Source organism: Leucoraja erinacea, chromosome 24, assembly GCF_028641065.1.
Source record: "Leucoraja erinacea ecotype New England chromosome 24, Leri_hhj_1, whole genome shotgun sequence".
NCBI classification, from domain to species: domain Eukaryota; kingdom Metazoa; phylum Chordata; class Chondrichthyes; order Rajiformes; family Rajidae; genus Leucoraja; species Leucoraja erinaceus.
The window spans coordinates 15,208,630-15,231,485 of record NC_073400.1 but is presented as its reverse complement, the minus strand read 5'-3'; the positions used below and the strand labels follow the sequence as shown (position 1 = coordinate 15,231,485).

At 41.0% G+C, this 22,856-nt stretch overlaps 2 protein-coding genes across 9 annotated transcripts in view; one reads left to right on the top strand and one right to left on the bottom strand.

Moving 5' to 3' along the window:
- itpr3 (inositol 1,4,5-trisphosphate receptor, type 3) overlaps window positions 1-8,285 on the top strand; it is a 184,131-nt gene extending 175,846 nt beyond the window's left edge. Inside the window, exons 55-58 of the mRNA XM_055654564.1 lie at window positions 2,089-2,254; window positions 4,327-4,487; window positions 6,115-6,276; window positions 7,421-8,285. Of these exons, the coding sequence (XP_055510539.1) occupies window positions 2,089-2,254; window positions 4,327-4,487; window positions 6,115-6,276; window positions 7,421-7,513 (582 nt within the window). The 3' untranslated portion in view covers window positions 7,514-8,285. The remainder of the gene's footprint in view (window positions 1-2,088; window positions 2,255-4,326; window positions 4,488-6,114; window positions 6,277-7,420) is intronic.
- The window catches only part of LOC129708666 (ubiquinol-cytochrome-c reductase complex assembly factor 2), a 53,042-nt gene extending 30,437 nt beyond the window's left edge, over window positions 1-22,605 (bottom strand). Inside the window, exons 1-5 of one of the 8 annotated variants that reach the window (XM_055654565.1) lie at window positions 22,303-22,605; window positions 20,306-20,380; window positions 18,630-18,699; window positions 17,315-17,347; window positions 6,015-6,161 (exon numbers count right to left, since the gene is read on the bottom strand). In XM_055654565.1, the coding sequence (XP_055510540.1) occupies window positions 6,028-6,161; window positions 17,315-17,347; window positions 18,630-18,699; window positions 20,306-20,380; window positions 22,303-22,440 (450 nt within the window). In that variant the 5' untranslated portion in view covers window positions 22,441-22,605 and the 3' untranslated portion in view covers window positions 6,015-6,027. Of the gene's footprint in view, window positions 1-6,014; window positions 6,162-14,219; window positions 15,144-16,037; window positions 17,348-18,629; window positions 18,700-20,305; window positions 20,381-22,302 lie in introns of those variants that run through there. The other 7 variants (XM_055654569.1, XM_055654571.1, XM_055654573.1 and 4 more) reach the window with 7 other exon arrangements.
- Window positions 22,606-22,856: the final 251 nt, after the last annotated feature.

Sequence of the window (22,856 nt, the reverse complement as noted above, 5' to 3'; positions counted from 1 at the left end):
GCACTAACTTGGATTAAATGGCATTTGCCATTTCTCTGCCCACTTCTGTAGCTGATATATATCCCATGTACTTCAGGAAATCTTTCAACTACTACTTGTTTTTAAGTTATATTTACTCTTAAACATAAACTTAATCATTTCAATATTATTACAATTGGAAAGATTAAAACTCATTACTTTTTTCACCTTTTGTCTCTCTACAATATTCTACCTATAATTGTTTCAAAACACTGAATATCCACAAGGATGTATATGGGAAGATAACTGGCATTGATGTCTATCACACACACTAAAAAAAAGTAATTATTTTCCAATTTAGACCACCTGTTTTAAAGCTTGTTGAATATAATCCATTCCAACGTTTTATCTTCATCTCTTAAGAATTTTCATGTTGGTTCCCAATTCCCATTGCATGAGGAATGAATTATAAACCAGCTGTAATGCACTGTAATGGCTTACGAGTCCGTCATTAAAAGCCACATAAATGTGACAAGTGATTTAAGACCCGACATTATCTAATATGGCTGAGTAAATTAGCCCATCCTGCTATTTGGCATCTACTCTGATGGTACAGATAGGAATTATACATAAAGAAAACCAGAGGCAAATGTACACTTCCCCAGTGCACTTTTGTTATCTACAATTCCCATCTGTACCATCAGAGTTCAGCATTTGTTTGTACTGGGGTATTTACAATCCTAAAATGAGGCATTGTGGATAGTACCTGGGACTATTCAGAACACTGGGTTTCCAAGAAAAGAACACATATGCACAAACTTGGAGGAAGAAAAGATAAAACTAAAAAAAAGCTTTTATTTTTAAATTGTTTCTTTTCATGTGGTTTAAAATCTAATTGAAGACCAGGCGGAATTGGAAAGAAGCATATCAATGTTGGGATCATAAAGTTTTATTTAGAAACACCAGAACTAAAATAGAAAGAGAATAACGTTAATTATTGGCTTAAAACATTAAAAGTTACATTCTTTTTAGAGGGTAGTAAACTAAAGGGACAAGGCAAGAGAAAGAAACAAGTCATCACAAAACAAAGTGGAGAAACAAGGAACTGCAGATGCTGGTTTATTAAAAAAAAAAGAGGTACAAAGTGCTGGGGTCAGGCAGCATCTCTGGAGAATATGGATGCCGATGTTTCCGGTTGATCCCCAAGCAGACTCATAAAAGAAAAACAGCTAATGTCTCAGGCAGAAGGTCCAACAAATAGGAAGAAAAATAAATATGACACAAAATGCTGGAATAACTCAGCAGGTCAGGCAGCATCTCTGGAGGACGTGGATAAATGATGTTTTGATTCAGGACCCTTCTTCAGAGTAAAAAAATATATATTTTTTTTGCAGTTCCTTCTTGATAAGGTACAGGAATAAAGAGGACCAAACTCGGAAGGCAGAGAGGAAGGGAATCAGGGAAGACATGGTCAGGAAAATAAATTAAATCAGTGAGACAGAATTTTCTATGCACGATTCCTGCGAAGTTTTTGCAACACAACTTTTTCCTTGCAAGATCTCTGATGAATTTCTCTAAAATTTAAGCAGTTTATTCAAATTATACCTGTGGGTTATCAAATTATACGCTGGTGAGACCACACTTGGATAATTGTGTGCAATTTTGGTTTCCTAATTTGAGGAAGGACATTAGGGCTATTAAGGGGATCTTACACAAACATATAAAATTCTTAAAGGATTGGACAGGCTTGACAGAGGAAAAATGTTCCTGATGTTGCAGGAGTCCAGAACCAGGGGTCACAGTTTAAGAATAAGGATTAGGCCATGTTGGACTGAGAAGAGGAAAAAACTTATTTTGTGAATCTGTGGAATTCTCTGCCACAGAAGGCACTAGAGGCAAATTTACTGGATGTTTTCAAGAGCGTTAGATTTAGCTCTGAGGGCTAAAGGAACCAAGGGATATGGGGGAAAAAACAGGAACGGAGTACTGTTTTTTTATAATCAGCCATGATCACATTGAATGGCGGTGCTGGCTTGAAGGGCCGAATGGCCAACTCCTGCACCTATTTTTCTATGTTTCTATGAGACAGTGATTGATTACCTGCGCACTGCGCTGATTGATTTGTTCCAGGAGGCACTGTTCCCTGCACGTGTTATCTTTGATCTGCTGTTTTTCTTCATTGTTATCATCATTGTACTGAACCTGATCTTTGGCGTTATTATTGACACCTTTGCTGATTTGAGAAGTGAGAAGCAAAAGAAGGAAGAAACCCTCAAGTCGACATGCTTTATCTGTGGTATGTACAAGCCTGTCGTAATTCATATTCAAAAAGTAGATAACAATTAGCAAAGAATTGTAGCTAATTAAATGTTAAGGATGAAAGTGCCACATCATACCTACTCCCATAGTGTAATGAATTACATTCTAAACACTGAGCTGCACTTGATTATAAGACATCGGAGCAGAACTGATCTATTTTTCCCTCTCAACCGCCATCTCCCCGTAACCTTTGACACCTTTACTATCAATCAATCAATCTCCTCTTTACAAAATACTCAATGTCAAAAGATGGCCCTGAACTCTTCCTATCTCATGTGTAAAAACATCCTATTTAGCAGACCACAATAGATCAAATTAGGTTTAGGTTTATTATAGTCACGTGTACAGAGTTATACCCATTATCCTGGAAGACTTAATTACTGTGTTTCACCCTTAAGTGATCACATTTTCAATTACGTTGTGTCAAACTAAAATGTTTGGATCAAAACCAATCCCCAACCAAAATCACGCTCATCCAAAACTAATCCAACCCATCCACTTCCCCACTTGGCAACCCAACCATGGATGCTGGCCTTCTCCCTCTCATTCCTCCAGCCCCATCCACAACTCTAGACCCAGCTGTGAATCTAGATGCCCATGTCTGTTCATGGACACCACTGAAGTTTACAGCAGCGGTCTCAATACAAAACAGTATTTCACCTCTTACACAATCAAACTCCCATCCCAACATAAACTGTTTTTGTTCCTTTAACATTGGAGAGAGAAATTTATAGCTAACAGCAGGAATAAATACTAGTCCAAACAATTCAAAGCGGAATTACGCTACAGAAAATACATTGGGAATCTTTCTTTTGGCTATCACCACTCAAACATCTAGACACCTCATTTATGCTGAGAAGCCCCAAGCAGGTTCCTAACAAAAATACGATTTGTCCCTGCTTCTTTGCAGACAGCTCGGAGTTCTTTATCCCTCCTGAAATGTTGCCTATTTATCTCCCCCAGAGATGCTGCGTGACCACCTGAGTTACTCCAGCACTTTGTGATTTTTTTTGGTAATTCAGCATCAGACTTCTCACCATTGACTCTATGTACATATCACATTGCCTCGGAAAAGACGTCCCACCCCAAGTCATTCCTCTTCATCCCTGCTCTTGCCTAGTAAAAGGTACAGAAGCCTGAAAACCTGACTCAGGAACGTCTTCCCCCATTATCAGGGTTCTGAACGGTCCTTCCATAGCTACAGTACTGTCTGTTTTACATCTATCCCATTTAGTACATTAGCCTTTTTTCTATGGAATGAATGTGCTATGATGCTGAGAATTCTGCACTCAGTATGTTCCCCTTTGCTTTACCTATTGTACTTGATTATTTATTGCATCTGATCTGATTGGATTCATGTATAGTATTATCTGAACTATTTGGCTGCCATGTAAAACAGGCTTTTCACCGTACATCAGTACACGTGACAACACCTGGTGGCACAGTGGCGCGGCTGATAGGGCTCTACCTCACAGCAACAGAAATCCTGACCTCGGGGACTGTCCGTGTGGAGTTTGCAGGATCTTCCAGTGACAAGATTAGTTTCCTCCAGGTGCTCCCATTTCCTTCCATATCCCAAAGACGCACGGGTTTGTCAGTTAATGAGTTAATGGCCTCCGTAAAATTCCCCGTAGTTTGTCAGGAGTGGATGCGAATATGGGATAGCATAGAACCAGTGTGAATGGGTGATCGGTGGTTGGAGTGGGCTGAAGGGCCTGTTTCAACACTGTTTCTAAACTAAATTAAACTAATAATAAACCCAAACATGATCTGCAGTTCTTTGTGGCTCTTCAGGAAATATTTATCAACAGCTGAAGTTTGCAGCACTTTTTGCAGGCAATAAGTAGATTGAGACAGGGTGAGGTCTACAGAGGGGATATTAAATGCTGCAATTCACACTTGACATTATGTTCTCTCCTCTGCTGCTTTGCTGATGATCTCAATTCCTTTGTGCAAGAAGGCATCAAAACATACCACAGAACCAGAAGGAATCAAACCAGCTTGTTGCTGGGCTCAGTAAACTTTAATTTTTTTTGTTCTTACGTGCAGGCCTTGAACGGGATAAGTTTGACAACAAGACAGTGTCATTTGAAGAGCACATTAAAATTGAACACAACATCTGGAATTATTTATACTTCATTGTGTTGGTTCATGTGAAGAAAAAGACTGATTACACCGGGCCAGAAAGCTATGTTGCTCAAATGATAAAGGTAACATTTTAATTTAAAAAAGGAACATTGTATTCTGTTTAATCCTGTCATTTAGTCATTGCAGAATACAGTACGAAACAGGCCCTTGGGCCCAACTCGTCCATGCCGACCAAGATGCCCATCTCATCTGGTCCCATTTGCCAGCATTTGGTCTATATTTCTCAAATACTTTCCTATCCATTTAAGTGTCTTAAATGCAGCTATTGTACCTGTCTCAACCACCTCCTATGGCAGTCAAACACCTATTAACAGGTAGTGTTTCAAACCATGATGAATAGATTTGAAGGTTTCTTCGCGATTGAAGATGACACGACAGTTGAGGGGAGGCTTATTCTGCAGCTGAGAACCTGATCAAAGGTGTTAACTCCAAGCTGTTAATAACCTTTCAGTCAAATGCTGTGTGGATCGTTAGTTAAATCATCTTGACATGCCGCAGAACACTTGTCACATGTTGCTTATCTTGCTACCTATTTCCTGACTTAAACGCACAATCATCTGCCTTTTTTTTAGTTATATATAACTATCCTCCAATATTTAAATCTACTTGTTAACTTAGCTTTTTAATTTCACATTGAATTTCTTTCAAACATTGGTGCGTGGCACAAATATCTGTACAGTTGTTCTTCCCAAATTGACTTTTTCTCACTACAGACTGGATTGCGGCAGTGTTTAGGACCAGTTTTAGACCAATGTGAGCCCTTGAATTTATGCTTAAATACCAAATAAGTGTCTTATCTGTCAAGTAGATGAAAAAAAAGCCCCTGGCATAACTTTATAAATAATGAGATTCACCCAGTATCCATCTAAAGTGTGTTGATCACCACTGCTGTTAATGCAGGTTTCTTGGTGACACCCTACTGAATGGTCCTGGACATGGTTAGGTTAACGTATGAGGAGCTTTTGAAGGCTCTGGTCTGTACTTGCTGGAGATTAGAAAGATGAGGGGGATCTCATTGAAACCAACTGAACAGTAAAAGGCCTAGATAGAGAGGCCTAGGTAAGACTAGAATCAGAGGTTCCTAGAACCACAGCTTCAAAATAAAAGGGCGTACTTTTAAAAGGGAGACGAGGAAAGATTTCTTCAGCAAAAGGGTGATGAATCTGTGGGATTCATTGCCAAAGATGGCTGTAGAGGCTAAAAAAAAGGTGTATTTTAAAACTGAGGTTCATAGGCAATGAACTGCAGATACTGGTTTAAACCGAAAATAGGCACAAAAAGTTGGAGTAACTAAGCAAGCCAGACAGCATCTCCGGAAAAAAGGAATGGTTGACGTTTCTGTTCGACATCCTTCTAAGAGTATTAAAGGTTGCAGTGAGAAGGTAGGAAAATTGGGTTGAGATGGAAAAATAGATCAGCAATGCTTGAATGGCAGAGTAGACTTGATTGGTTGAAAGGCTGAAATCTGCTTCTAAGTCTTACGGTCTTATATTTTTTTGTGTCGGTCCTGTGTGGGAATTGGCTGTATTTTTCTACTTAACTATGAAGCCTTTGCATTGCCCAGTAAAAAAGGAGAGGAACATTGTAAATACAATTTCCTTTTTATTCCATGGATTTAATATGCTGGAGATGCTTTGACCCATTCCCAAAGATGGTGAACTGAACATTGTTCCTTTTTACTTGCTGTAGACCAAAAACCTGGATTGGTTTCCACGGATGCGCGCCATGTCCCTGGTCTGTAATGAAGGGGAAGGAGAACAGAACGAAATTCGAAATTTACAGGACAAGCTATACTTTACAATGAAGTTGGTAACAGTTCTCACAAATCAACTTACAGATCTAAAGGAACAGGTAAGAACTTAAAACAAAGCACTTCTTGCAACGTAACAAAGTTACAAAGCAATGGAGAGATACGACAAGGGAACAGACCCTTTAACCCACTGTCCGCATTAATCAATCAATCATTAATCCCATTTTTTAATTCTCCCCACATCCCATTAACAATCCCAGATTCTACCTCTTATCTACATATTAGGGACAATTTACAGTGGCCCACCACCCTACATGACTTTGGGAGGAAACCCAGCTGGGTCATCAGATGAAATTTTTTACACCACACAGCTAGCACCGCAAATCAGGATTGAAAAATCAGGATTCAACCCGGGTTTCTGGCACTGAGAGGCAGCAGCTCTGCTAGCTAATGTGCCCAAATGCTGAATCTTCCATAGTATCTTCTGTGGAGGCAAATGGATGGTCAACGTTTTGGGTCAAGACCCAGCATTAGGATCTGAAGCAGGTTCTCCATCTAACAGGACAACATCCCTTTGCCTCCACTCCTGTCTGACCCGCTGCGTTCCTTCAGCTGTATGTTTTTTGCTCCAGATTCCAGCATCCACAATCTCTTACAGACACAAAATGCTGAAATAACTCAGCTGGTCAGGCAGAATCTCCAGAAAAAATATGGATAGGTGACCATTGGATCGGGACCCTTCTTGAGGTCGAAGAGTAGGAATGTTGGAGATTACAGTAGTCATTTCAGGGAGGTAAGGACTCCTTTCCACTGAAGGAGGGGAGGCGAGTGAGCCATGTCACAGCGATGCCACACCGAGCCCGGAAAATGTTGAGGTGGGGATGGAAGGGTACAAAGGTACCCCTGTTGAGGGCAATTCATTCTGTATCGGAAAGATTTTAAAGAAGATGGGTTCTTATTACCAGACTGAAGGATCCCAACCAGAAACATCACCTATCCATTTTCTCCATAGATGCTACCTGACCGGCTGAGTTACCCCAGCACTTTGTGTTTATTTTTTAGTATAAACCAGCATCTGTCATTCCTTTTTATTACATTTTGTCTGTATTCTGTTGCCATTATGCCTTGGATTTTTTTTTCCTTTCCAGGAGAAACTTGTCATTCGCTACTATTGAACTATGATTTTTTTTTAAGCACCTAGTTTTGAACTAATTGAATTCAAATGAGTCATTATCCTTTTTTTAGATGACAGAACAAAGGAAGCGAAGACAGAGAATGGGATTTGTGGATATACAAGGCAATCCAACTAATGCCAACCATCAGGTGGCCAAAGCATGAAAATTCCATGGCGTTATGATTGGTGTCCACAATATCACTGTCTAAGAATATTGTGTATTATTAACATCTTGCTCTGCAACAAAAGAATAACTGAATGGTAAATTATAACCAAATGAAATACATTATAATATTCTGTAGGGCCACAGCAGAGATGCTAACATTAAGGAAACTACATTTTGAAAACTACATGTGAATTTAATACTTTGTAAATTAAAAATTAGTTTAGTTCTTGGGGAAGGGAATTGGTTTGATGTTACAGGTTTTGGTGATTATGTCAGGTGCAATACTTTATGTGACTTATTACTATTTTCTTACTGTGGGTTTTATATATTTTGAAAGCTTGTGATGTACAAAGTTATTAATATCTGTTTTACATTTTGGTAAAATTGGAAAACTTGAAGAGATGATTTGCCTCCCTCGGCAGAGATACAACCACTTTGAATCTTCCACTACTGTACTAACTTCCTTTCTCGGCTGCTGAGGCATGTTTGGAATCAAAATCATTAAACTGCAGTTTCTGAACCTGCAAATTTAATACTGGACTAGGGGACTGAACAGTGTTGCCTCATAATTGAATCAAAACCTCGGGAATGAGCTGTGTCTATGTGCACTCCCCATAGCTAAGTCTAAATGTGCATATGCAGTGCCAGTGCTAATATTTAAGCATTGTCTCCACTACCATTGAAATTAATTCTTAGTATAGTATGGAATCTACAAAAATTATCACTGTCCACTTTAAAGATGTATTCCAATAAAACTTAATTTTAAACTATTTATTGGATGGCAAAGTATTTTGTTATAATTTTATGCTATGACAAACTGTGAGGCAACAAAGCACATCATTACATTTATTTAAAATGATTCCAAGTTGCTCCATAAGTGCCGAAGTATCCTGCCATCTGGACGAAGATCTGTCGATGATTAATGGGACCAAAGTGTGTAGGTATTTCTCATTTTATGATATTTTAATATGCCCCATTGATGAATGAAAAACCTCCTCATCATTGAGCGGTGCATGCAATGGGATAATACAGTAGATTCTACAATGCACATGTTTAAAGGCATTGGCATACTACGGAACAGTATTTCAAATGTACCCTCGACATGCCCTCTATGCTTGAAATCCACTTCATTTGTTATCACAACTCTTGGCTAAAACAGGTTATATTGGTTCTGAGGATTATAATCAAGCATAATGACTCTTTTAGCAGTTACTCTTTTTAATGATTTCCAACAAGGTAAAATGGTGTCGCAATTCACAATTTTCTGTAAATGCAATCAAAGAAAGCAAAGGTCAATAACCATTTAGTTCTGTTGATATTTTACTAATATGTTTGTTTTCTTTTTGATAGGGCCTTTCGTCTTTCAATAAGAATTGCTCTGTAGATAGGAACATTCTTGATTATGAAAATCTGATGCATGTGTGCAATTAGAGAACTATTTTTAAAAAAATGTGAATATTAGTCTAATCTCCTTGGAGGGTAAAGAACACGAGGCACCAGTCTGAGGGCTCACAACTCAAAACAATGTCTGTCCATTCCTTGCATAGATGCTGCAAGACCCACTGAGTTCTTCCAGCACTTTGTGTTATGCTCAAGAATATAGCTATTTAGCAATTTAAATGTTGAAACAAGGAACTGCAGATGCTGGTTTACACAAAAGGACACAAAGTACTGGAGTAACTCAGTGGATCAGGCAGCATCTCTGGAGAACATGGATAGGTTTCAGATCAGACCTTTTAGTGGGGGAGTGAGCTGTGAGAGATGAGAGGCAGGACAGAGCGTGGTAGGTCATAGGTGGACACAGGCGAAGGACATTTTTGATAGGCAAATGGCTGGATAAAAGGACAGAAATTATAGCCAAAAACATTAGAGAAGAATGAATGAGAAGCAAATTGTGAAGCAGATGAAAGAATGTAGGAGGGAGAAATAGGTGCAAGTTCAGGTGGGGCTCAAGGGAGGGGAGGGGTGGGTAGAGGGGAGTGATGTGGAGGTATTGTTGGTTATCTAAAATTGCAAAATTCAATGTTCATACCGTTAGGTTGTAAGCTAGCCAAGTGGGTCAGGTGGCATCTGCTGTTTCTCGTGTCTCCATCAGGCAATTCTTATTCAAAATCCAAATATATATTTCAACTGCAATAATAATGATTTTTATAGCACCAAAAGTAGGTGGCCTGTACTTGAAAGTAGCTTACTTGATAATTACATTTTTGTCAAATGAAAATTGTTTATGTGCAAATATTACATCAGAAGTAACCTGTTGTGTTCAAACAGAAGAAAATGTTCTGTTCACCAAATCTGTAAGTATATGCAAGTATTTTTGACTGCATTGTTCAGATTATTTGAGTATCATTCATTAGTCAATCTGCTAAAGGACGGAACTGGATACTGGAGTAAAATAGTAAGATTAAACGAGAACTTACCAGTTTGAAGTTTGATCTGTATTTTATGAGGAGTTACGATGAGGGATTACGTGAAGAGCCCGCTCAGCACGCATGCGCGGCATACTTCAAAGCAGCGGTGTGGAATCACAGATAAACACAGTTATTGAAGTAAACATAGTAAAGACAAGGAGACATCAGTTTATCAGTTTGACCCATATTATTGAGGGTGGGAGCGGAGGCCACGTAATCCCTCATCGTAACTCCTCATAAAATACAGATCAAACTTCAAACTGGTAAGTTCTCGTTTAATCTTACTATTTTACTTCGGAGTCATGTGAGTGATTCCGTGAAGACTTCAAAGCTCTGTGATTTCAAACCGTGTAACAGTTATTACTTCACGCACTGCCGAAGTCCTTGAGGGAGGAAGTGTGTTATCGTAATCAACCAATGAATCTGTTTGTAGAAAAACACAATGATATTTTTTAACAATAACAACAAATAAATTGCTCTCCTGGGCTTAAATTAAATATTTGCAGTCTGTAAAATCTTTCCTGCAAATAAAACAGGTTTTTCCAATGGCTTATTATAAAATTAACTGGGTGTTAATAACTCTGGGTCACTGGGGAATACCATCGGAGTTTCAACAACCATGTCATGGAGTATTGGGAACCATGGCTGCGTAGGCCTGTCGGGTACTATCAAAATACCTGAAGCAGAGTCCATTTGTATTGTGCGTAGTCCCCAACTGATAAGGCAGAAGGGAGGAAATGCATAGAAGAAGAATTTCCCCAATCCAGCGCGAACGCATCTACCGCTGCTGCTTCAGGATCTGGTTCCCAAGCGACATACATAGGTACCTGGTGATGTAGCCTTGATGCAAATAAATCGATATCTGGTGTGCCATATTGCTTGATAACTTATGCAAATTTTTGGGGGTTTAACATCCATTCGATGTTGTCATTAAATTTACGTGACCTGGTGTCTGCCACTGTATTTAGCTTACCTGGCAGGTAAGTTACTGATAGCCAAATATGTCTTTCAACACACCATTGCCAAATTGTGTTGACCAACTTGTTGCATCATACCGATTTTATGCCACCCATATGGTTAATGTAGGCCACCACCGTAGTATTATCTACTTGTAACCGTACATGCAAGTGATGCATATTTGTGCATATGCTTTTAAATCATAAAAGTCACCCAACATCTGTAGATAATTAATGCCCAGTGTAAGTGGTAACAATGACTCTGGGTTAGTCCATCTACTACTTGTGCTGGATATAGTTAGTTGCTCCCCAGCCTTGAGCACTGACATCTGTTTGGATAACTGACATAGGGTTAGTGATGATAATAGGTTGAAATAATGCCAAACGTTTTTTGCCCACCACTGTAGTTCTGATATTACTTCAGTGGGTAACTTCATGACACGATCATAATGACCTGTATATCATTTTGGTGCCTGTACCTTTGCTCTTTGTAAGTTTTGACAGTGCAAAGGTCCGAATTGTGTAGCCGGAATGTTGCTACCATTTTCCAATTACTTTGTTACTTGTCGAATAGTTGGGAGTACGTGGACCATTAAATTGTTGCATGATTGTGCCAATTCAACTGTTTTGTCTCTTGGCAATGTTAGTCACGTGGACTGAATTAATTGTGAAGCCCAAGTAGTCCATGATTGTGGATGGCTTCAACTTAGATTTATCTGGATGTAAGACAATCCCAGGGTTTCGAATAACTGTTTGGTAGCTGATACAGCTAACATAGTCAATTCCATGGTCTTACCTATTTTTTAAGATATCATCAAGATATGCCATGACAATATGTTTTTGTCTTGTGAATATTGCCAGAGCTGGTTTTAGTATCTTGGTGAATAATCTTGGGCTGATGTGAACCCATTGGGTAACGCTTTGAACTGCCATAGCTGCCCCATCCAGGTAAATTTCAGGTATCTGCGATGATCCTTGTGAATGGTACTAAATAGTAAACATCTTTAAGATCAATGCTTGCCATGAAGTATCCTTTGGAAATTAGTTGTTTGGCAGTAACAACCGTTTCCATTTTGAAATGTATATACTTAACAAACATATTTAGTGAAGTTAAGTCAATGATGATGCGACATCCACCATCTTTTTGGGTTTAGTGACGAATATTTGATACGAATTCCAAGGGTTCATGTTTCAGATTCAGATTCAATTTTAATTGTCATTGTCAGTGTACAGTACAGAGACAACGAAATGCATTTTCCCATGATACCCTTTGTAATTAGTCTCACCAGTTCAGCTTGTCCCTCTCGTTTCTTTAACGGAGAGGGAAAATACCCTCTGGGGTAAATGTTGAACTGGTGGCAATTTTTCTAGTATGAATTGTATTTTGTATCCACTAAAGCCATTGAGTATATACTGATCACTCGTGGTAGACTCCCGTGCTTCTTAAAACAGGTGTAATCTCCCCCCGTTAGTATTAAGCCCCTATTTTCTATACGTTGGTAGGAACCAGACCCACCTACCTCCATGGTTATGGGTATTCTTCTGTTTCCTGCCGGTCCAACGAGTCTTGCACGTTGTCTGACGTGGCGGTGATGTTGGGGGGTGGCGCATTTTCCATGGGGTCCGCTCTGGGCCCTGGTCTAAAGACTTCCGGGGATAGAATGCGGACCCCGAGCTTTCACCAGTCCCATATGGTAGACGTCGACTGATGGACGCGATGGGGTGCTGCTGCTTAGGAATTATTGTTTTTGGTTTGCTCATACCGGGGCCTGCCCTCATGAGACCGAAAGCTTGTTAAGGCCTCTCCATATCCTTCATATGCTTTGTGAGGTTTTTGCCAAAGAGCAGTGGGTCTGGCTCAGTGGCTGGGGTTTTGCACAACCCCGCAAATTTAGGATTTTATGGCAGGTCTTATGATTTGTTTGCGAAGGTTGTGGTCATCTCCGTATTTGTCCACGCAACGAGCAAATGATGTGATGGCTGACGTCAGGAGCCTGAGGATCCGCTGCAGTTTTAGCTCCTGGTTCCGAATGTTTGCCCCAATGTGCCCCCACTTTTGGCTGTTTACAGCCGGCACTTTAAGGGACTCACCGTTCTCTGGAGCTGTATACGCCTTATTGACCACCTCTCCTGTAGGGCCTTTAACGGCCTCCTGCACGTGGGGGTGCCACGTAGCGGTCCTCCACACCTAGCAGCTCTTCCTGTTCCTGCACCCCTTGCATACTCCCGACATCTTCAGCCAGCGTCCCCTCTTCTTGGCCAGCCCATCCTGATCGCCAAAGCTACCCTCGGGTAAGGAGGAAGCAATGGACAGTGCACGAGACACTGTGGAGGGAGTGCCTGAACTCCCCCTGCGAGAGTGTCCATCACATGCGCGTCTCGCTAGAGCTCCTGCTGCAGGAGCCGCTCCATGAGGCTCAGGCAGCTGTCTCCCCAGCCCGTGCGGGTGGAGAGACGTCCCCGTCCGACAAGTCGGAAGCCACCGGCCGGACGCCTCTTCCGTGGCTTTACATCCAGCCCGCTGCTCAGGCGCTAGCGGGCTGGGCTCGGCACGGTGTCGGGGAATTAGCGGAGCGCCCGGTAAGCGGCCCTACCGCCTTGTTGCTGCCCCCCCAGATAGAACCCCCCCAGATGGAACGCTCAGGTTTGTTCTAGAGCCTTTCTTCGCTGCCTGAAAAGCAGAAGGCTCTCCTGTGAAAGAAAAACCCGACCTCAGAGCTTACCTGACGGTCCGTTTCTTTCACCCCGTAGCGGGAGCGCCTGACTCCCGATGCGCCGCTGTTGCAATGCAGGCGTTAATGCCGAGCATGCGTGCTGAGCCGGCTCTTCACGGAATCACTCACGTGACTCCGAAGTAAAATACAAAGTTCTAGAGTAACTCAGCGGTCAGGCAGCATCTGTGGAGGGAATGGACAGGTCGTGTTTTGGATCGGGAACCTTCTTCAGATTGCAGCATCACTTTGGGGCATCAACTTAACTGCTAGGTTTTGCCCCATCCTTCACCATTGCCACTTCATACTGGCTATCTCCCCTCTGCTCTCCCAGTTCAAATGAACGGTATAAATCCAAAACGTTGTCTGCCCATTTCCCTCCAAAGATGCTACCAGACCCACTAAGTTCTTCCAGCACCTTGTTTTTTTGTGCAAGGTTCATTAGTTACTCCAGTATCCAGGAGACAGTTTTCATGTACTTCTTCATGGATCTGTCTAAACAAAGTCTATGTTAACATGAATGGAGAGATGGCCCGCACTAATTAAATTTATCAGGGGGTGGGCATTAAAACATAATTTCTAAATAATTACTTTTGACATCATGTTTGTGCTTGAGTCTCATGAACTATTGTACAATAAGTTTATTTAATCAAAAAGCAAACTTGTTAAAATGGAATTTCCTTCTGATTCAGTGCTCTTCAGAATTTTAAAGATACAATGATCTGGAAGGAAGAGGCTTAGGCATTGTAGTTAAAAGTATGATTCTGCTCAGCAGTTATATGCCATTATCAAAGGCAGTGTCGATGTGCTATGGTTGAAATACTTGAGAGATGTAATTTTTTAAATATCCCTCTGCTCTTTCAAATCTTTCACAGCCACAAAGGATACTTTCAAATATCAAAGACTCAATTAGGGATACACTGGGATTCCTAAGGAAGTCTATGGCACATACAGGTTTACCGGGAGAAAGTATGTTGCAAGGCATGGTGGTATAAAGGAGATAGCCTGTAGTTTAAGTCCAGGATTGCTAGTTTTCGTCATCTGCATGTTTCACAAAATAAATTATAATGATAACATTTCTAATTGATTATATCGTTTGGTTTTGCATTTATTTAAATGTATGCAAACCAGAAGGTGAAGTAGAGCAGGTGTGATAGGTGGGGATGAGACATAGAAATTGTCTCGTCCATCTAAGATGGTAAACAGCTTGTATTAAAAGAAGCGTATCATCCAAGTAACTATATAACAATCCTGTGAATGTCAGACAAGTCGAGGCTCAGTAAAGGATGCCACAGATATTGGATGGCGGAAGGAAATTATCAATATACCAGGCTGGAATTTAAAAGGAAAATGCTAGTGATACTGCAGTTTTTCATATTAGGTGCACTCAGGAGTCCCTCAAGTGGACGGTGATTTTCTGCTTGTTCTTCACTGCTGATTCCCAATTTCTCGAATGTTCCATTCCTTGTTGAACAACTCGCTGTAATCGCCAGTCAACTCCTCATGGAAACTGCCTTCTGAATCTGTGCCAAGTTAGAGCTGCAGAGAAACTGTAGGTTTGTTTACTTGAAAGGAGGGAAATGGCTGCAAAGATTTCATCTTGTGAATATTTTTTCTGTAAATGCCCTTAATGGTTTAAAATGATTTTCATTTGTTGTGTTTTTACTTTAAAAATGTTTAATTTTCTGTGTATTTGTAATTTTGCTGATATAAAAATATTTCTCAATGTCTGCAATATTTAGAAACATTCATGTTGCTTGACAGATCTGACATTCGGTTAAGCCTTAGGTAAAGGTTGTGCCAAGTTTCAAACTTTTTACTGCTGTTTTGTGACAGGAACTATTCTGGCCTGCCCACATTTTAGCATTATTCCATGCAACTTCCTTCTATCAAGCAAGGTTTTGCCATTTTGACCGCGGACGTGTGCAGGCAGCAAGTCAACATTGCCTGATCTGGAAAAACTTGGGTGTGTTTTCTGCAAGCCAGCAGTGAGTTTAGAATATTTACTGCTGCAAACAATCTGTGGCCCATTGGCACAAAGTTAAACGGGTGGCACACTGTATTGAATGCTGGATGTTACGATTTCCAAGCAATCTATCACCGAAATACCCAGGGAAGTGCTCAGACACATGGCAAGATGGGAAATCAGGCAGCTGCCATTTTCCTATTTCATCATCACTTTTCCTCTGCAGATTTCTGCACGAAATATGGGATGTTTTGCACATTTATTTAAATGTCAATCAGTGCATTATTGCACGTTTATTATAATATGTACCACAAGATTTCTGGTAACCAACATTGCTATGGACTCTGAGGAAGTTAACATTTGTTTAAAATCTCTATACTGACTGTGTTGAAAGCAAACTTACAGTAAAATAACAGTACATTCCTCGAGAAAGTATGATTGACTCACCCCCAGATTTTAAATGACTAGAAACTCATACTGCTTAATATATTTTATTCTAAAAACACCATGGTTTTAAAATTTTATTTATATATATATAGAATTACACAGTTCTGTAGTTCCTGCAGAAATGCTTCCAAAACACGTTTTAAACAACATTTAATCCAAAAAATGTCAGTGTTCAATTGCACCCACTTTGATTAATTTATTTTGTTCAACATGAGCATCACTAGAAATTATTCTAAAGCAAGTTGGGGTGAGCCATCTTCTTTAACGGTGCATTCTCATATTTGTATATAAAATTAATTAGTGTCTTCGATCATCTGTTAAAGGAATCTGACCCAGCAATTAAGAAGGATCAGTTATATGCAATTCATAGCATCTTCTGACCTCGGATATTGTGACTACATATGTTTATCCCTTTACGTGACAATTTACGAGTTAACATTTTGCAAGATGATGTCAAAAAAACAGTTGGAACTGATGCTAAACATCTTAAAGAGAAAATGGCTCACATTGCAAGAGAAAGAGAAGCAGTTGATTGTTCAGGTCAACAATCCTTGATCAGTTCTAGCCCCTGATGACAACTGCATGTTGAGGCAATTCACCTATAGTATTGCCATCAAGGCTAGTCAGACGTTTATCTTATTTAAGATTGTCAATGCTCAGGGATAGGTCTGATAGTCGATATAAATGTTGCCGATCACTTAAGTCTGAATGGTGCAAATTTCTTGTTGCAAAAAGGCAGAGACTGTTTCAGAACGGTTGTCCATAGAAGCTGTTTTAAAATCGTTAGCAAAATTTCATTCAAAAGGGTGCCTTGCCTTTCTAGCCATCATTACAGCAGCTTATAGACCGAGGTGATCAGCCTTTAACAACCAGAAACATCGTCCTTTGCACTTCTTTAACTTGTTTAGGTGCCTTTTAGTTCCTTTAAAATTGCACCCATTAAAATTATCTATGCTCATTTTATAAGTAATCATTTCCTTGGGTTGGGGTACTCTGAGTATCACAACTTTCTTATTAAACTTAAAAGAACACTTGGATTTATTTATATTTTGAAATATGGACTTTCACATTTGAACACATGACATGACATATTTCAAAATATCAAAATTAAATTTTTGAATTTTATAGATTTCCATCAACAATTGTATAATTCAAAAAGTCATGTCTAGAATCAGACATTTATTATTATATTTCATCAACTATTATAAATACCAATTACAGTTTGAATCATATGCAACGGTTAGACGTATTCCTTGGTGACATTTTCTGATTTCCCTGTGAACTTTTCTCTGAGCTTTTTCCACATACCTTTCTTCATTTCTTCCATTTGTTTCATATTATCTATCAACAAATAATAAAACAATGATAAACAACAATTGACACATGGGAATATCATAACTTTGGAAACATTAAAATCACTTGCAGCAGCTTAAATATCAAACTAACCGACAGCAGCTAATTCAAAGATTGGAGTTGAATTAAAATTTTGGTTCAATATCAACTGAGGTATCAGGGAATATTCAACGTGCTACTTATCAAATGTATTAATTTGATGTAAAATATGTAATGGAACAATCAGTTAAATATCAACTTTAATGTAGCAAAATGTCTTGCGGTGCTTTACCAGACAATGTTTGACATTGCTATATGAAGAAATGTTAAAGTTGATTACTTTAGACATGATCAAAGATCTCTTGGAGGATGTTAGAGGTGCAGATACTCAAGAAATAAATCTTAGTTTGAGCCTCAGCAGCAGAAGGTACAGGTCAGAGTAATTAAACTAAGGATTGATCATCAGTTGTCAGGCTGGAGGTTAAAACTATGGAAGTACGAGGCAAAGTAGGGATATAAATACGTATTTTTACAGTGTTAAACATGAATTGGGATTCGATGGTGGTAAACAAGCATGAGTAAGTGTGTTAAGAGCCAAACAAAAATTGAAATCATAGAATATCCCTTCAATGCAGGACGATAAATAGCCAATGCTCAGTGAATGTGTCAGCGATACTACTGAGAAACAGGACACAATGAGAATCAGATCCTACAGTTTCTGTTTTCTAAAAAAAATGAGTACGAGACGATATAAAATAATTTTATATTTGTAAAATGAAAAACAAAGTACATCCGGGAAAAAAAATTACGTCCAGCAAGTTAACATGTGCGATTAAAATTTTCCAAATCAGTCTGGATGGCACAGTAGTGAAACCATTAGAGGGCAGCCTCACAGCTCCATCAACATGGAGTTTAATCGTGATCTTCAGCGCTGCCTCTGCAGTCTGCATGTCACCCCTATGACAGTGTTCTCCAATTTCTTGCCACATTCTAAAGATATGCGGCTTGCTAGGTTAACGGGCTACTGTAACTTGTCAGTGGTGTGCAATGACGCGAAGATTCTTGGGGGGGGGGGAAGGAGATGGTAGGATTATTGGGAAATATCAGTTAAATGGGTTTAATTGCATGCTTGATGGTAGCCCAGACGTTGTGTGCTGAAGACCCTGCTTCCATGCTGTGTAATACTATAACTTCATAACTTTTTTTGCTTTTATCCCTTTCCATTTTTAAATCATTTACCAGAAGGTAAATAACTCAATAACCATCTGATGATAAAGTCTGGAATTATTACCTGTTGCAAGAACCATTCGACATTCTTCCACTGTCACACCAGTAAAACATGTGTTTCTGAGACGGGGGTACTGAAATGAAATACGTTTTTTCACTTAAATATTGTTTGTTTTTGCCTACTCCAAAAAATAAGATTTCTGATATTCTGGCATTATAAATGCAATTAAAACATTTAAACTCTGAAAATATAGGAATTTTTAATGGGTTGAAACTATGCAGAAAAAGGGATTCAACAGAACTGGGATTAGAGGCTGTGATCAAATTTCTTGTTAATCTCAATATTCTATTTCCATTTCACTTGCACTTTGAATATTTCCTGTACGACCGCATTCTGGACTTAATCAGGGCACAGATAAACAGACGTCAGCTACACAGATGTCAACATAAGTGCAGGAATAGGCCATCGGCCCTTTGAGCCAGCACCACCATTCAATATGATTATGGCTGATCATCTTAAATCCGTAACCTGTTCCTGCTTTTTCCCCATATCCCTTGATTCGTTTAGCCCCAAGAGCTAAATCTAACTTTTTCTTGAAAACATCCAGTGTATTGGCCTCCACTGCCTTCTGTGGCAGAGAATTCCACAGATTCACAACTTTCTGGGTGAAAACGTTTTTCCTCATCTCAAGTTCTAAATGGCCTACCCCTTATTCTTAAACTGTGACCCCTGGTTCTGGACTCCCCCAACATCGGGAACATTTTCCCTGCATCTAGCCTGTCCAATCCTTTAACAAATTTATATTTCAAAAAGATGCCCTCTCATCCTAAATTCCAATGAATACAAGCCCAGTCAACCTATTCTTTCATCATATGTCAGTCCAGCCATCCCGGGAATTAACCTGGTGAACCTACACTGCACTCCCTCAATAGCAATAATGTCCCTCCTCAAATTACGAGACCAAAATTGCACACAATACTCCAGGTGCGGTCTCACCAGGGCCCTGTACAACTACAGTAGGATCTCCTTGTGCCTAAACTCAAATCCTCTCGCAATGAAGGCCAACATGCCATTAGCTTTCACTGCCTTTTATATGCGTAAGCTTACTTTTGTCGTTTTGCTCAGTTTGTCCCTGGTGGATCTTCCCTCTGGCAAATTTCTGTACAGACACTGGAGCACGCTTATACGGCATGCTTGGTGGTGTTAGACTTGTGGAATTTCCAGACTATTGGACATCTTATCCTAATACCCCAATTTTAAATCAAAGTTTTTTGTAAGATGTTACACAATATTGTAATAAATTTCCCAGTGAATCTGGTAAGAATAGAGAAAAATGCAGCATCTGGGGCCCCGGCCAGCAGTAGAGCACAATGTACGGGAAAGTAGCATGGCAAATTGGGTCCTGGTGAGCAGGAAGGAAGGTAGGCCATGCCACTTTAAACAATTCAGCAAAAGGAATAACTATTCCCCATAAATTTTATACTCAAAATAAAAAAACTTATCTACATTCTAACCATATCTGAACCCAATCAACATCAATATTTCATCAGGTACAAAAAGATTACTTTGGCTATTTTGTTTTTTTTACTTTTTCTGTCCAGCTATTCATGTATTGTTTCTGTGGTGATATCAATTCTAATCAGTCTTCATTGGACCAGATTACGCCCAACTAATTTCCTGTAATCTAGCAATACGTTTGGGGTGTGAAGGTGAGGACTTAAATGGTCAACTGACAGTACCTTGTTTTTGTAATAAGCAGAGTTGATTCTGGCTAAACTGTCATACACCTGGTCACACTTCTCTGGATCTGCAATCTGAACAAAATAAGAACAGAAATTAAGCAAGCACAATCCTATATAGAAATCAAGTGAAGTGCGCATACTATAGAAATTATAAATCTTTTTTTTACATGAAGTGTGGGTTTTCTGGACATCACTTAAATTAACGGTAGAGTATATTTTAAATGTCAGGTTTCTCATTCAACACAACCCATGTGACAAATAGTCCGCCTGTTCAGCTGAAAAGTCTATACCACAATATCTTGTATAAATTCCCATTCAGCATCATCTATGTGCTTGCTGATTTAAGATTGGTTGCTAATTTTGATTTTTTTTTTGTGCTTATTTTCAACGTACTTTAGGGTGAATCCAAATGGGAACCAATTTGTTTTAGTCTCCTTCCCAGTTCTCACAGTGGTCTCCAGACCTGAAACATTGACTGCTTCTTTTTCTGTCCCAAGATATTTTAAAGCAAGTGAAATGCAGGAAATGATTCAACAGTGCTGAATAATCACAGTGCAGGAAGTACACGAGCAGTTGTATAACATCAGCTACATCTGCAGTGCCTCAAGTATTTCATAACCAATTCATAACTCTTATGGGGACACAAGGAACTACAGGTGCTGGAATTTGGAGCAATAGACAAGGGCTGCGTGTATTTAGTGGGTCAGGCAGCATCTGTGGAGGGAAGGAGGCTGAAGGTCCCTACCCAAAGCGGCATCCGTCCATTCCCTCTACATGTTGCCTGAACCTCCGAGTTCCTCCAGTACCTATTGTTTTGCTCTTAACTATTCGAAGCAGGCAAATGCAACAATCAAGATGGGAATAATCATCTGAGCTCAAAGAATTTTAATTAGATCAAGTGCACAGCTTCTGAAGAAACTGTTCAGCTGGAAACCCAAAATTTGAAGTGAAAAGCAGGGTTAAACGGGTCAAACAGGGCAAAATTGGGTTTAATGCAATTCCTGATGCCTTCAAAATTAGGCAGCACTTTTGGTCTGAGGTCAAGTCAGTTTGGGACTTTGGCATGGACAACTCAGGAAGCTTGATATAGCTTTCTCCCTTACCCTCAAATATTTGACTTTGGTAAGTAGGCTGCAGACAACAGGAATAGGAATAGCATGGGAATAACAGCACAGGAATAGACCCCCGGCCCACACCATCAAACAGCTGCAGGCTATTTTTGTACGACTGCTTTTCGGCTGAAACCAGTCAGGCTTGGACCACCCTCCTCTTTCCCCAATCCCCTTCTCTCCTCACCTGCACCCTCCTCTCAGCCCCCTCCCTCATCACTCCTTCCCAGTTCCCTTAGTTTACCCACCCCCTCCAGTTTCTCAAACACCTTCCATTCCCAACAGCCCTCACCCCCCACCAGCCCCCATTCCCTTAACTTCCCCACCATCACCCCCCTCCCCATGGCCAGGGTTACCTACTGCCCCACCGTTGCCAGGGTTACCTGCCCCTCCTCCACCAACCGTTGCCGGGGTTACATGCCCCTCCACCGTTGCCAGGGTTACCTGCCCCCCCCCGTTGCCAGGGTTACCTGCCCCCCTCCACCGACCGTTGCCAGGGTTACATGCTGCCCCCCTCCGTTGCCAGGGTTACCTGTTGCCAGGGTTACATGCCCCCCCCCTCCGTTGCCAGGGTTACCGCCCCCCACCCCCACCGTTGCCAGGGTTACCTGCCCCCCCACCACCGACCGTTGCCAGGGTTACCTGCCCCCCCCCACCGACCGTTGCCAGGGTTACCTGCCCCCCCCCCCCCCCCCCACCGTTGCCAGGGTTACCTGCCCCCCCCCCCCCACCGTTGCCAGGGTACCTGCCCCCCCCACCCCCACCGTGCCGGGTTACCCCCCCTCCACCGACCGTGCCAGGGTTACATGCCGCCCCCCTCCGTTGCCAGGGTTACATGCATGCCGCCCCCCTCCGTTGCCAGGGTTACCTGCGTGCCAGGGTTACCTGCGTGCTCTCCCCCTCGCGGAAGGCCAGCGCCACGCGCTGCCGCAGGAAGGCGCCCAGGTCGCGGCCGGCTTTGCTCTGGTCGAGCGGCCATTCCTCGCACAGGCGGAGGAACCGCCGGTACCGCGTCACCGCCATCTCGCTAGTGGCAGTGGGTGAGAAGACGCTCCGAACGACCGCCCGGCCCCTCCAGCCGCTGCTCGCCCACAACGAGGGAGGGATGGAGCGCCGGATGCCCGCTCCCACTGTCTGGCCAGGCCCGGCGCATGCGCCCCAGGACGCACCGCCTTAACTGTCGATCATCGGGTGGTTGCAGCCAAAGTGCAGCTCCATGCAAACTGCATGCTCGTCCCTCTTTTGTTTTGCAATTTATGGCAAGTAGATGTTAATTTAACAGTGCTGTTAATGAATGAGTGGCTGCAGAGCTGAGCATGTAACTCCTTGCAAACTGCATGCTCGTTCCTTCTCTTGCAATCTTTCTATTTATTAAGTTTTGGTTAATCTGACAGTGTTGTCAGTCAATGACTGGCTGCACAGCCGAGCATGCAACTGCT